Source organism: Salvelinus fontinalis, chromosome 33 (assembly GCF_029448725.1).
Source record: "Salvelinus fontinalis isolate EN_2023a chromosome 33, ASM2944872v1, whole genome shotgun sequence".
In the NCBI taxonomy this organism is placed as follows: Eukaryota; Metazoa; Chordata; class Actinopteri; order Salmoniformes; family Salmonidae; genus Salvelinus; species Salvelinus fontinalis.
This window is the reverse complement of record NC_074697.1, coordinates 36,496,381-36,510,449: the sequence shown is the minus strand read 5'-3', so window position 1 is coordinate 36,510,449 and position 14,069 is coordinate 36,496,381. Positions and strand designations below refer to the sequence as shown.

Below are 14,069 nucleotides of genomic sequence, written 5' to 3'. Positions count from 1 at the left end.
CAGATGGCACAATTTTCTTGTTTTCTATTTATTTATGGATAGCCAGGGGCACACTCACTTCACTCAGAAAACATTTCAAAAACACCATATTTGTGCTTAGTGAGTCCGCAAGATCAGAGGCAGTAGGGATTACAACGCATTATATTGATAGGTGCATGAATTGGATTATATTGCTGTCCTGCCTGAGCATTTAAATGTAAGGAGTACTTTTGGGTGTCAGTGAAAATGCATGGGAGTAAAAAAAGTTTAAAAAAAAGCAATTCTGTAAAGGCCACTGAACCTGTAGGCTATGACTTAATGATACATTTGTGTTTACTAACAGTCATGAAGACCTCCATCAAGCTGTAGGCCTACCTCTACTAGCTGAAAACTATTTGCAATTAAATCAATTAAATTCATCTTTCAAAAAAAATATTTTATTCAGTCAATGATTTGTAATCTTAGGCACCACACCCAGAGCCCTACAAAGGCCCATACCTGAAGTGTAACATTACAGAAGTGCACATGTAAGGACTGGAATATTAAATGATGGACTTTGAGAGATCACTCTGAGTGTAAAGATATGTACACACTTGCAAATGGCATCCAATACCCAATTTACCACTGAACTCGTGGTTTTCCCATTCATAATTTCAACAGTTAATCTCCCTGAGGTATTTGGATCCCAGTATCGGCAACAGTGACATCCCTATTGAAAGGTGTTTAAAATGAGTTAGTACCCCTTCTTATTAACTAAAAATACTCTCCTAAATTAGTGGTTTCTGGAATTCATTCAATCCCACCATGTTCAAATGCACTGAGCATGATTTCCAGGCTACAGAATGGACACGATTCAGGCTAAACAAAAGTAAATATTACCAAACTTTTCTCTGAGATGAAGCTTATCTATCACCACTAAGTTTGACAGGCTCAATTTGGTCATAACACACATAAAAACTAACAAACACAAACTGTACAAAAATAAAAACAATCACAGCATAGTTTAAATACAGAGAAAATATGTACACAGTATAAAAAGTACACCTACACTCCTTGAGTAGTTGGTCCAATTCCATGATTAAGTGGTAATGCCTTGAATGACAAATATCAAAATACAAAATATACAACTCCCCATAAGTTTGTCAGCAGTTTTCATACTGCAGCACCATGTCTGTTACTGGCTACACTTTAGCTCCCAGAGCTCATCTATGATATAACAAGTCTTCTCTGCACCGCGGGTCGTAGCATTAGCTCCTGGCTGTTTGCGGTACCTCTACAGCTTCAGGTACGTCTCTGCATTATTCCAGGTTAATGGACCATTTGTGAACATCTAAGAGAATGACCCTTCAAGATTAAAGGCTTTGGTGAAATTGTCTTTGGGAGGGGTGAAAAGCCAGGGTTTCCCACTACTAAATATCACTACTAGGTGGGGCACAAAGTTCTCTAGATCCAGCATCTAGGTCTACAGGAATCAAACATTTCAGTTGAAATCAATTGTCTTGGGCTGAGAAGGGGTGACAGTGCTAGGCTGGGGTGCCGGGACACATAATGCTTCTGATCTAGGATCAATGTATCCTCCTCAAATCCTCAATTTATGAAGGAGGTATGCAAAGCTGACCTTAGATCAGCCTCTAGAGCAAGGACGGGCAACTCCAGTCCTCAGGGGCTGGGTTGGTGTCACACTTTTCCCCCAGCTAACACCGGACTGCAATAATCAACTAATTATGATCTTCCATTTAGAATGCAATTAGTTTAATCAGCTGTGTTTGCTAGGGATGGGGGGAAAGTAGGACACCAATCAGGCCCCTGAGGACTGGAGTTGCCCATATCTGGTCTAGAGAAAACATCCATCCTACTCCATACAGCCCTCAAACTCAACTCTGAACCTTGAAGCCAGTTCCACTGAATTTTGTCACTGTTCCCCTCTAATCAGGGACTGATTTAAATGTGAGTCACCAGGTGTGTACAATTAATGATCAGGTAGAACAGAAAACCAGAAGGCTCCGGACCTCATAGGGTAAGAGTTGAGTACCCCAGCCATACAGCATAAAGTAGAGAGATTTCTGTCTTCAAATAAAGAGTTCAAACGTCTCTCAACCATTGTCTCTCTGTCTTACTGACGACAGGGCTGCGGAAAGGCAGGGACCTAGGGAGGCTAGATGTCATTTGGCAGCTTTATTGTCCTTCATATCTGAAGAGAACACAGACAGAGACAGACAGACAGAAAGAGAGACAGAAATTGGTGTAAGTTAGGAGACAAGCATGAGTACAAATGTGTGTGTGCAGACAGGTCAGTGAGTGTGAGTGGCTCTAGTCTAATGTGTCTCACAGGAGGATGGTGGCACCTTCATTGGGGAGGATGGGCTCATGGTTGTGGCTGGAGCGGAATAGGTGGAATGGTATCAAATACATCAAACACATGGTTTCACATGGTTACCATGTGTTTGATGCCATTCCATTTGCTCTATTCCAGCCAATATTATGAGCTGTTCTCCCCGCAGCAGCCTCCACTGGTGTGTCTCTAACCTTGCAGTGTCTGGTGGACCTCATTGGGCAGGTCATCCAACTCCTGTAGGCTCTTCAAGAGGTGAGCGACAGTGGCCTCACCCTTCGGCCTGCTAGTCTTCCAGCGCTCCAATGCCTTAAACCTGAAACACAAGACAAACGGAGGTCACATTATATAAAAAATAAATCATTATCTAAAAAATAAATCTTCACCAAACATATGAATCAAAGAAAGTAGGTTATTGTACAATTATTGTATGATTGGTTATGCCAGGAATGCTTCAATTAGAAACCCCCAAAATAATGGCTGGCAAGTAATATAAAGTTGAGCTTTAAGGGTGCAGATACTATATCTCTTTCTACTGTACCTCTGCATGATGACATCCTCCTCGCTGGCCTGAATATCGTCCAGGTCTTTGGAGGACAGGTCCAGGCAACCGATAGCCACCTGCTTCCACTCCTTCCCCAGCCGCTTAGCCACTTGCATCAGCTGCTTGGACGACACGCCTGGGACCTGCACTGTCCGCACTCCGTCTGGGGACAACAGAGGAACGTCAGACTTTTCATTCTGAACAGCAACTCAACATTAATAAGACCACAGTAATAACAGCAAATGACACATTGGATGTGTTCAAACCATCACCTGACTCATCTGCGCATCGAGGTCTCTTATTGGTCATCTCTTCCTCTGATGTGCTGGTGCTTCTCTTCCTGCCTACAGAAGAGAAAATCACTGTCAATCAAAAGCTACTTTTAATGATGGATGAAAAGTGCTTGTGTACAGACAAGTAGATATCTCGAACATACACGGGAATAAAGTGAACTGTTGATGCCAATATTGAGAGGGGCAAACAAAAATGACAAACTTACTATCTGTCCGTTTCCTTGGTTTTTCAACTGCATTGTCCACACAGTCACCTGAGAGGAAGACAAATGAATGTCCTGCACCTTCACTCACAACACATTACAGACAGGTGTGTACGTACCTTCTCTGATGGTGGCTGACCACACAGTCTGGTCGGACTCTGTCTCTATGAGGGAGAGCTTGAAGGGAGGGGGCTGCTCAAAGAACGCCTCAAAATATCCCTTCAATTTAGTCACGGCCAGCGTAAACTGCAAGTCCTGCAGGACACCACACACACACATATATGAATACACACACATAGTACATACATACACTAAGTATACAAAACATTAAAAACAGCTGCTCTTTCCATGACATAGACTGACCAAGTAAATCCTATTATCCCTTACTGATATCAGCTGTTAAATGAATGTTTTAAGTGTCCCTATATTTCTGTTATTACAGTGCTATCACTCTGTTATTAGTACACTAGCGCAGTAGTCTCTTTGGAGATGGACCTGGCCTGAGTGTGATGGAACTATGTCCTGTGGAAAAACAGTGAAATAAAAGTTATTAAACTGGAACCTTGTCGTTGTGTCATTTTGAGTATACAAAATCTACTAAAATCAGTGAAGATGAAGGGGAGGAGACAGGTTGAAGAAGGATTTTTAAGCATTGAGACAATAGACATGGATTGTGTATGTGTGCCATTCAGAGGGTCAATGGGCAAGACAAAAGAATGAAGTGCCTTTGAACAGGGTATGGTTGTAGGTGCCAGGCACACCAGTTTGTGTCAAGAACTGCAATGCTACTGGGTTTTTCACACTCAACAGTTTCCCGTGTTTATCAAGAATGGTCCACTACCCAAAGGACATCCAACCAACTTGAGACAACTGTGGGAAGCATTGGAGTCAACATGGGCCAACATCCCTGTGGAACGCTTTGACACCTTGTAGAGTCCATGCCCCGACGAATTGAGGCAGTTCTGAGGGCAAAAGGAGGTGCAACTCAATATGAGGAAGGTGTTCTTAATGTTTTGTACACTCAGTGTACAGTACATAGGTCAGTGCTTACTGGTTATGCAGTAATGGATGAATGAACCCTCACCGCAGGGCTGATGTCTCCCTCTGGTTCACTCATGAGGCGGTACCTCCTCTCATCCAGCTTACAGGTGGGTGGCTTCTCTACCTTCAGGTAACGCCTCTTGGAGCAACGCACCTCCTTCCCTATGTCCTGGAGTGAGGGGTGGTAGAGGAGGCGAAAGAGGCAGAAAGACAGTAAAATGGAGGAAAAGATAGAAGAGAACCAGTGATTTACCATACTGTAGGTAAGTGATGGATTCCAATAATTGGGGGGGGGGTCTATTCCCTGGTCAGGAAACCTGGGAGCTGGTTGAGGGAGATGCTTTCCATAGTCAATTTGGTCATTGTTGACTAACGGTCAACAACTCCTTTCCCTGGCCAGTAAGGTAGGGTTAAATGGGCTGTTCTGAAGCTGAGTGCTCTGATGTGGGTCTCTGTTGCGCTCAGTCATTTCCCTCACCACTGATACTACTACACACTACCAGGGCTCAAACCACATTTCAGGAACTGGGTGACGTGACCATTCACTGTGGTCTGTATTTGATATAACATGGTGTTACTATCCCAATCTAACCCTACCAGTTGGCAAAACATTGTCATTTTAACCAATGTTGCCCACTGGGCTAGATTCAGATCTAATGTATTAGGATTGGGGTTTCCATCGGAGTTGTTCCTAGATACAGATACACAAATCAATACACAATCATTTGTGTTCATTAATACTCACCAATGTCTTCTGATACAGTGACAAATGACCTCATCTTGATCACCACACACACACACAAACACACACAAACACACACAAACCCACACAAACACACACAAACCCACACAAACACACACAAACCCACACAAACAGACCGCAGACTTCCAGTGTGACTTCCCTCAGTAGAGACCATAGTGAGAAAGGCACAGAGTGCCAGGAAGTCAGGACAGAGGGCATTACAATCTGTCTGATCATGTTCACCTCTTTGCTCTGACTCAGGAACATGCTACAGTAATGATCCACACCCACCCTGTGTCCATCTCACCTTAATGTCGGAGGAGTTGTTGGTGGCCAGGTAAATGCGAAAGGAGTAGGAGTTGTTCAGAGCCAGTTCCTTAAACACCAGGACCACCCCGTGGTGCTCTACAGGCTTGCTGCTCTGGACAATGGGCCCCACCGGGGACAGGGACGACACACGCCACTTTACATGGCTGCCAGAGTGGTCAACCGAGGGCTCAATCACCGGACAGCTGTCCTTCATATGCAGGACACTGAAGGTCATTTCACTGTCGGGGTCAGCGAGGCAGAGGGAGTGGGGGAACTGGATGGAGGTCAGGATGGATGAGGGGCTGTTGACACAGTCCACGTTGAAGATGGGCCCAGCGAACCTCCAGGAGTCCCCGAGGAACATGCCGAACTTGGACCAGGACAGGACCGAGTAGCGGATCAGGACTCTCTCCGACACCTCAAAAACCAGGCCGGTGACGGAGCACTCATATGCCCCCGCTCCCTCCAGCTGCACCCTGACACACAGAACCAGAAAGATTTAGAGATGGAGGAAAAAAGAGCGAGAGAAGGAGAGGCTGAGTGAGAAAGAGATGGAACAAGGCTACAGGTAGAAGAGGTACACTCACTGTAGGCGTCCTTTAGAGATCTTCCTGGGAGTAACCAGATCATTGCCTTGACTCTGATAGAGAAACAGACATGGTCCTAAGATTAGCCCGTTCCTCTAGTGAGTCTACAGCCATACTGTACATCTCTGAAGCTTTATTACACAATTACCATTCAATTCCACAATCCAACAAATGTGCTCACCTGCTGGATAGCCTTGCATTTTTCACATGTCTTGGGGGGCACATCTGACAAAGGAGAGATCAATAGTCAAACTAGGCACTCCCTCTTGGGGAATACTCTTTGATTTGCAGACACATTTTCATAAACCTATGAATGAACCCAAATATCCTCTCTCTAGCCTTTCAACCATTACAATCTCCTTTGTCTAGGATAGCTAGGCCTTAAGTGGAAGAAGCTAAACATTTGATAGTAGAATGACTTTTGTCAAACTGAGGATACCTTTAGCAAGGGACACCTCTGCATCAGGTTGAGGAGCCGACTCCGATTCTGCAGAAAGAAAAGTTACTCCCCATGAAGGAAGTTGGGGGAGAGGAGCAGGCATTCTTCTCAGGTCATTCTAAGGTGAAAGAGCCTATTCATCTGTATTTCAGAGGCACCATGAGGCAGATGTACTCTAAGGCATTGTGCTATAGTTCCCACTCACCATTACAGGAATCCTCAACGTCAGGCTCCTCTGATTCTTTTGGAACAAGCCAAAAAAAGAATACAATTATTTAGTTTTAAATATCCAAACAAGCCAGGTGCTGGTGTGACCATGTATCGTCATCGTTTGGAAATAATTTTTGATGAAGCTGAGAGAATGAGGCTGTGTTTTTCTCACCTCCTCCTTTCTCAGCAGCGCCGTCTGGCGAAAGACAAAAAGAGAGAAGGTTATGTTAGAGGATGGGATAAAGCCTGAAGATTCATACTGTAATGGATTTTGTGCTCTAGCAGCCGCTCACCAGAATCCTCCTCATCTTCAGAACTCTCCTCTGTAGATGTCCCTGCATTGTCTGTCAGAAAAAAAATCCATAAGACATGGAGGGATGAACTTTGAAAACTTTTCTCATTCTAAACGTACTTTCAAACAGAGAGGGGTGAGGGAAATTGATTGGTAGTTCAAAAATGACTTTGGGGGGGGGGGGGGGGTTCTATAGGCCTAAAGCAGCTCAGAGACCATTAGAGTTCTGTTTGAGTAGTGTTCACAGAGAGGACGATGTGTGTGTTTGTGTGTGTGGGGATTTCTATAAGGATTTCTATACAAGGAACATAGAAATATACTGCAACAGTGTGCCTACCTGAGCCACTGTTATAACTTTCAGTCAGATTACCTGGAACAACAGAACATTCATTAGAGGTGTCTTCGGTAAGGGGTTAATATGGGATTAGGAACTCTCCTCCCTCCATCTTTCCACCCCACTTTACCCATAATGCAGAGGTTTACTGTAACCCCAGGGGACTGGCCCTCTGTAGAACCAGCCCCAAACAACACCAGCCCATCCCCTGAGAGCTTTCTGACAAGACCTAGAAGGGGGATCTGAGAGTCTCTACTCATGTCTACCCTAACATAGGCATATTACTGAGAAAATTGTCATACATTATCGTTTTGGAAGCCTCTTATTTACTGTCTGACTTATCAAAACGTTACACTTCTGCTGTCTGCTGTCAAACTGTGAATAAGTTAACTCTGATGAGCTCATCAGTGTAAACCCTCTTCACTCACGTCACACCACATTGCTCATCTGAAACTTCCATTCTGATTACTCACTAATTTATATGAATGCACACTGTATACAGTATGTACATGAGCGTATTGTAATTCAGTGATGTCTGTGGTTTTCCTATGTATAGTCCTGAGGGCCCCTGTGTCAGTGCTGTAACTGTTTGCACTTTCATTTTAGTCATTTACAGAAGCAGATACTCTCATTCAGAAATTCAGAATGACTTATAAACTGGTATGCTTCATACTGTAAATGCATCTAAAGTAGGGCTGTGATGATTATGGGTAACGATTAATTGACATGCAAATGGTCATAATAGTGATTTTTGTTGGATTTGTTTTGATTTTGTGATGCATCTTTGAAAATAAGCTACGAGATACCTAATGAATACAACACAGCTTTGGTGAAACCATTTCTCAAAAGCAAATGGTTTTGACTCCAGGGGCAGGGGGAGCTGTTTGCTATCTGTACCCAGCCGGAGTGAGTGTGGGACAGGCCTTCTGGCTGAGAGCCTGGCATTAGCAGAGAGGAAGCCCCGCTGCGCCACTTAGGAGCCCAAAGAGAGAGGAGAGAGAGACCTGGCTGGTTCTCAGTCGGAGGTGAGGCTCCCTGCCCCAGAAAGGACAGGCTCCTTACTGGGGCAAGGAGCCTCACCTCAGACTGAGAACCAGCAAAGTCTCTCTCTCCTCTCTCTTTGGGCTCCCGAGTGGCGCAGCGGTCTAAGTGACTGCATCTCAGTGCTAGAGGCTTCACTACAGACCCTGGTTTGATTCCAGGCTGTATCACAACCGGCTGTGATTGGGAGTCCCATAGGGCGGTGCACAGCGTCGTCTGGGTTAGAGTTTAGCTGGGGTAGGCCATCATGGTAAATAAGAATTTGTTCTAACTGACTTGCCTAGTTAAATAAAGGTTAAATAAATACATCCGTCGCTCTCTCTCCCTCCCTCCATCTGTGTCCTCATTTGCCTCCTATCTGCCTCATCTAACATCCACTCCGTCTACTCTCTGACAGCCTGCTTTAAATTAGCCCAATATACAGCAGACAGACACACAGATCTTTTTACTGGTGTTGACTGCCATCTGCTGGACTCATTTCAGATTACATTCATTCAAGACTTTTTGCCACATGAGACAAAACAAAACATGTCATGCACAAACCAAGATCGAATGGTGCTTACCCTTCTGGTCAGGGTCAGGGACGTCTCCATCTCTGTAGGTTAAAAGAGAAAGGACATGATAAGGGCATCCCAAGACATTATCAAAATCCTGGAGTTAAGAGAATACTGCTTCAGTTTATGGACCAGTGGGGGAGGGGATTAGGGGTGTGGAGGAGAGGGGTGGAGGAGAGGGGGTGGAGCTGAACTGTCCAGCTGCAGACCCATCTGTGTCTGCACTTCCTCTCTCTGATATACACTCACACGCTCATTCAACTGAGGCACAAAAACAGAAAGGGCTGCCAAAATCTCAAATTCATGACACCAGCCCATCCTCCAGTGTGGTGTGGAACCCCCACCCCCTACATCCTGACCCAGTTTTACACACTAATGTTGCACGGCTGGTACTGCAAAGCCATGGAAAGGTACTGGCTGATAATAGTGCCTGTGATTCTAAACCGTAAATTCTTAAAGAGACAGTACCAGAGAACACCAAAAGTTGATCAAATGGAAGGGTTTTGTAGTCAGCAGTGTTACAAGTTTATATAACCCATAATAATGTGTATCATCCAGAAGTTGTCTCTCAGACTCAGACAAAGCGTGCCACTTGTTGATTCAGTCTGTGACTTGTGTGAACACGTCTATGGGCGCCTGCCGCCTAGGGGCTCAGTGTAGAGCCAGTGATAATAGAAAGGCATTCGTCATGGTGCCAACCTCACAAGAAGAACACGTTAAGCATGCGCAGGGAACAAGGTCAACAGTATTTTTTCTTATTTTTCTCGATCGTAAAAATACTGCACTTTAGGTGATCAAAAGCCAGAGTTGACTCAAGTGTAGTCTTTAGTGCTTTACCACAGAAGAGATGAGGAATACAGTAGAAACACTTTACTAAGTTGCCATGTTTTCATAAGCTCTTTGATAATAAGAATGTAATGAATCATGATAACTGTGCATGGTAACTGCAGATAAGGTCCTAAAAACAATGATTGAATTGTGACCAAAATTCATTGGCTATTTCTAGTACTGTGTATCGAAGATTTAATGAAACCTGATAAGCCAGTGGTCCTCATCCTCACTGTACTCAAGACAGATGTACAGGGAAAACGGTTTACTTTTCAAGGTCAATGTTCACTCAGCCAACAGGTTTCTGTATCACAGCACAATTGTTATACGTTTCCATGGCAGTCATATTCACACATGTACTCTGCCCTCACGTTCAGACATGTACACTGCCCTTCCCACTCATTTTCATACAAAACAACCCCCCCTTCCTTTTCTCTCTCACTACTCTGTGGTGCGATACCACAGTTGTTTTTTTTGCATGTTTCCTACAGCCTTACATGAACACACTGAAAGCCTGTGAACAAGAGATAGGCAATAGTCAGTTAGTGCTAGTGTTATAGTTTATGTAACAGCTCCAATTTAGCCTTGCGTACCTCAGTAGGTTAACATATCATACACCATTAATGCAACAGCCTTAATGATACACAAAACTGTCAATAAGTCTGGGGGGGAAAAGTTATGCTTTTATGAGGGGTCATATATTCTGCAGGTATTGTGCATTTTATTTTTAAGTATACTGAACAAAAATATATGCAACATGCAATAATTTCAACAATTTACTGAGTTACAGTTCATATAAGGAAATCAGTCAACTGAAATAAATTAATTAGGCCTTAATCTACAGATTTTACATGACTGGGCAGGGGTGCAGTCACAGTCTGGGGTGGCATAGGCCCATCCACTTGGGAGCCAGCCCAGCCAATCAGAATGAGTTTTTCCCCACAAAAGGGCTTTATTACAGACATAAATACTCCTCAGTTTCATCAGTTGTCCGGGTGGCTGGTCTCAGATGATCCCACAGGTGAAGAAGCCGGGTGTGGAGGTCCTGGTCTGGCGTGGTTACACATGGTGTGTGGTTGTGAGGCCGGTTGAACGTACTGCCAAATTCTCTAAAACTACGTTTGAGGCAGTGTAACAGTATAACTTTAAACCGTCCCCTCGCCCCGACACGGGCGCGAACCAGGGACCCTCTGCACACATCAACAACGGTCGCCCACGAAGCATCGTTACCCATCGCTCCACGAAGGCCACGGCCCTTGCAAAGCAAGGGGCAACACTACTCAAGTCTCAGAGCAAGTGACGTAACTGATTGAAATGCTACTAGCGCGCACCCGCTAACTAGCTAGCCATTTCACATCCGTTACAGCAGCTTATGGTAGAGGAATTAACATTCAATTCTCTGACAACAGCTCTGGTGGACATTCCTGCAGTCAGCATGCCAATTGCAAACTCAATCAAAACTTGAGGCATTGTGTTGTGTGACAAAACTGCACATTTTAGAATGGCCACTAAATTGTCCCCAGCACAAGGTGAGCCTGCACAAGGTGAACCTTTTTAATAAGCTTCTTTATATGCCACACCTGCCTGGTGGATTGATTGTCTTGGTAATGGAGACATGCACACTAACAGGGATGTAAACACATTTGTGCACAAAATTAGAGAAATTAGCTTTTTGTGCGCACGGACATTTCTGGGATCTTTTATTTCAGCTCATGAAACAGGACCAACACTTTACATGTTGCGTTTACATTTTTGTTCAGTATAATTGAATATCTATATAAATCATCACTTCGGTGACACTCAAACCTCTTCCGTGATCTGAGCGTTGAATTGTCTAAACTGAATTCAGATTATTTTAGTCAGTGGCGAAAGGGTGTGGCATGGTGGCAAGGTGCCCAACGTGTCTTGTTTCTCCAGCAGCCTCTGGCGTGATAGAAACCAGGCAACCACACTAACGATAGGCCTAGTGTTCCCCTTGGATACAAGTCACCAGATTCATATCTCTCACCTTTCACTTCCCTCGGGTTCATGGTTACTCATCACACAAACACTATTCATTATTTACGACACGAAGGAGACAATGTAGAACGTTTTCTACATTTATACAACTACATTTTACGGTACGAAACATTACCATGATTGCAGTAACACGTGTGGTTACAAATGTGATATGGGTAAAAAAATAAAAAAAAATCCTTGATTATTAAGTTTCACTGGAAAAAGTCCCAATAGCCTATGTAATTCAAGATTATTATATAGCTACCTTTTGTTACATATATACTCCTATACATATAACAACAAAGCTAGATACATGCAAGTGGTTTGGCTTTCAAATTAAAAGAGAAGCTTTAATTGAGAAACCCAACATTATTGTTGCATTGGGTAGGCCTACAGAATAACATAGTTCTATAGATATAAATCGCGGTATATCCATATTGCTTGGCGATGGGCATGCTTTTGTTATGATCAGTCAACAGAGCATCATGTGCGCTACAAAGAGATCATGGCGTCCCCTCCTTTCATTTTTGGGATCTATGTATTCAATTACATAAAATTACATGGTTGCAACTATTGGGGGTCTTAAATGTTTCTTTATAAATCGAGAACTAAGATCCAGCGAAGGGTAGCAAGCAACAACAAGGAAGCAGCTATTTCGGGATTAGACAAAACATTGCCGTACCCTTTGTCAGTGTGAATGCAACCTCATGCAATCATAGGCTGCTCTAAACCTCGGCGTTATTTGGCTATGTATTTATGATGCTTACCCTTCATCCAGGTGACAAGTGGCTCCGCAGCTCGCCATCCTCGCAACCATTATGTGCTCTTTGAGGAACTTTCACTGTAGGTTTTGTTTTGGTCGTTTTGCTTCACCTTCGTGAGGTTCCGTTATAGTACCTGTCTGTATCGCTGTCAGCAATCATCTCCTTTTAAAACTATACCTTAAAGACGACGTAAGACTCAGCGCAGCCCTCGTGGTTCACTTTGAAATTGTTATGATTTACACATGTTTTTGTACGCATAATCAAAACTGTTTCTATTCAATAGGTCAAATATCATCTTACGTACAGAGTAATTTCGCCAAAAACAGAGCTCTCAAAACAAATACTCTCCCATAGTAGGCCTAGGCGTAGTATTTGTAACATAGGCTAGTTTACCTAATGATAATCTAAATTTGAGTTTAGGCAAAAATATGCTGATCTTACTACCATGTTTTTCAATGGATGTCTCATTGTCTACAATTACAAAGGATTTACAAATCGCTGCACTAGCGCAGCCCTGGAGCAATACAACGCTCACGAACTGCTCAGTGGGAGGAGTATATTATCCCGCCTTTAGTTTGGGTCCGCTTTTTCATCTAAACAAGACGCATGGCTGTATGGCTCTTCTGGGTTTCTTTCCCGTCAAAACTGATCCATGAGAACTGTCTGATTACTATGGGGGGGGTTAAATATGTACCATAAGGAAGATTATCTGGCCGGCCAATATTATTTAAATTATTAAAGATGACTAAAGTTTACAGCTTTCATGCACAAATACGGCTACTGATAGGGAAATAAAGTCATCCTGCTGCCTGCGTTGTATTAAATGGTCAGAACCTTTGATATGCAGGCGTTACATTGTAGATATTTCTCACAATTTGTTTGTAACATCGTATCTTTCCAAAGTAGGTCACGTCAAAAGGGCACTTTTTTGCGGGAAAATATAAACCCGTAAGGCTGCAGTTCACGAAACCAACCACTAGATACCGCAATCTACAATAAAAACAAAACAAAATTGCACTATCATGTTCCGTTGCCAATGGTTTCAGTCAGCTATTTCTTGATCACATGCAGGGGCGTTGCCAAAAAAAACTACCGGGCCCCTAACATAGAAATCAGAATGTTTCAGATTAAAATAACGTACTGAACAATATGTGTTATTAAATGTACTAACTATACGCTTCTGCTGCTCTATACTACAATTGTGCAGATTCTAGTTTCCACCTTCATCCTTTGCCTATATTAACAGTAATGCAAACATTTTTCGTTCCTAATGTTAACAAAAGCAGTCTATGTCATGAGGTTTTTATGATGCTTTATTATAAATAACTACACAATTGGTGACTTATTTTTTCATATATGCTATGTAGTCAGTTTTCATGAAGAAATTACCATTGGTCCATATTTCAGATTAAAGAATTTATTACCAGTTCTTACAAACAAGGCGAACCCTCTTCTTCCCTATGCATAATTCCTACATATATTGCTAAATAACATACCCAAAATAAAATAAATCCTATACTATGTGGACTGCAGGCATAAATCTGGTACCTACAGAAAACAAGCATCTGTGAAAGTGCAA

General features: G+C 43.1%; 1 protein-coding gene across 1 annotated transcript; it reads right to left on the bottom strand.

Moving 5' to 3' along the window:
* Positions 1–400: 400 nt before the first annotated feature.
* LOC129832152 (uncharacterized) lies at positions 401–13,038 on the bottom strand. Its single transcript, XM_055895958.1, has 17 exons — positions 12,494–13,038; positions 8,910–8,941; positions 7,309–7,341; positions 6,973–7,023; positions 6,852–6,875; positions 6,675–6,710; positions 6,470–6,517; positions 6,212–6,255; positions 6,031–6,083; positions 5,442–5,919; positions 4,436–4,561; positions 3,471–3,606; positions 3,355–3,402; positions 3,128–3,199; positions 2,853–3,018; positions 2,506–2,627; positions 401–2,170 (listed from the first exon to the last, which is right to left on the bottom strand). The coding sequence occupies exons 1-17, from the start codon at positions 12,541–12,543 to the stop codon at positions 2,142–2,144; spliced, it is 1,548 nt and encodes a 515-aa protein (XP_055751933.1). The 5' UTR covers positions 12,544–13,038; the 3' UTR covers positions 401–2,141.
* Between the last annotated feature and the right edge of the window lie 1,031 nt (positions 13,039–14,069).

Coding starts and splice junctions, on each gene's coding strand:
- LOC129832152 (XM_055895958.1), bottom strand. CDS start 12,543: ATGGTTGCGAGGATGGCGAGCTGCGGAGCCACTTGTCACCTGGATGAA. Junction 7,342..8,909: donor CCCTGACCCTGACCAGAAGG/GTAAGCACCATT, acceptor CTGTTGTTCCAG/GTAATCTGACTGAAAGTTAT. Junction 6,518..6,674: donor CGTTGAGGATTCCTGTAATG/GTGAGTGGGAAC, acceptor TTCTTTCTGCAG/AATCGGAGTCGGCTCCTCAA.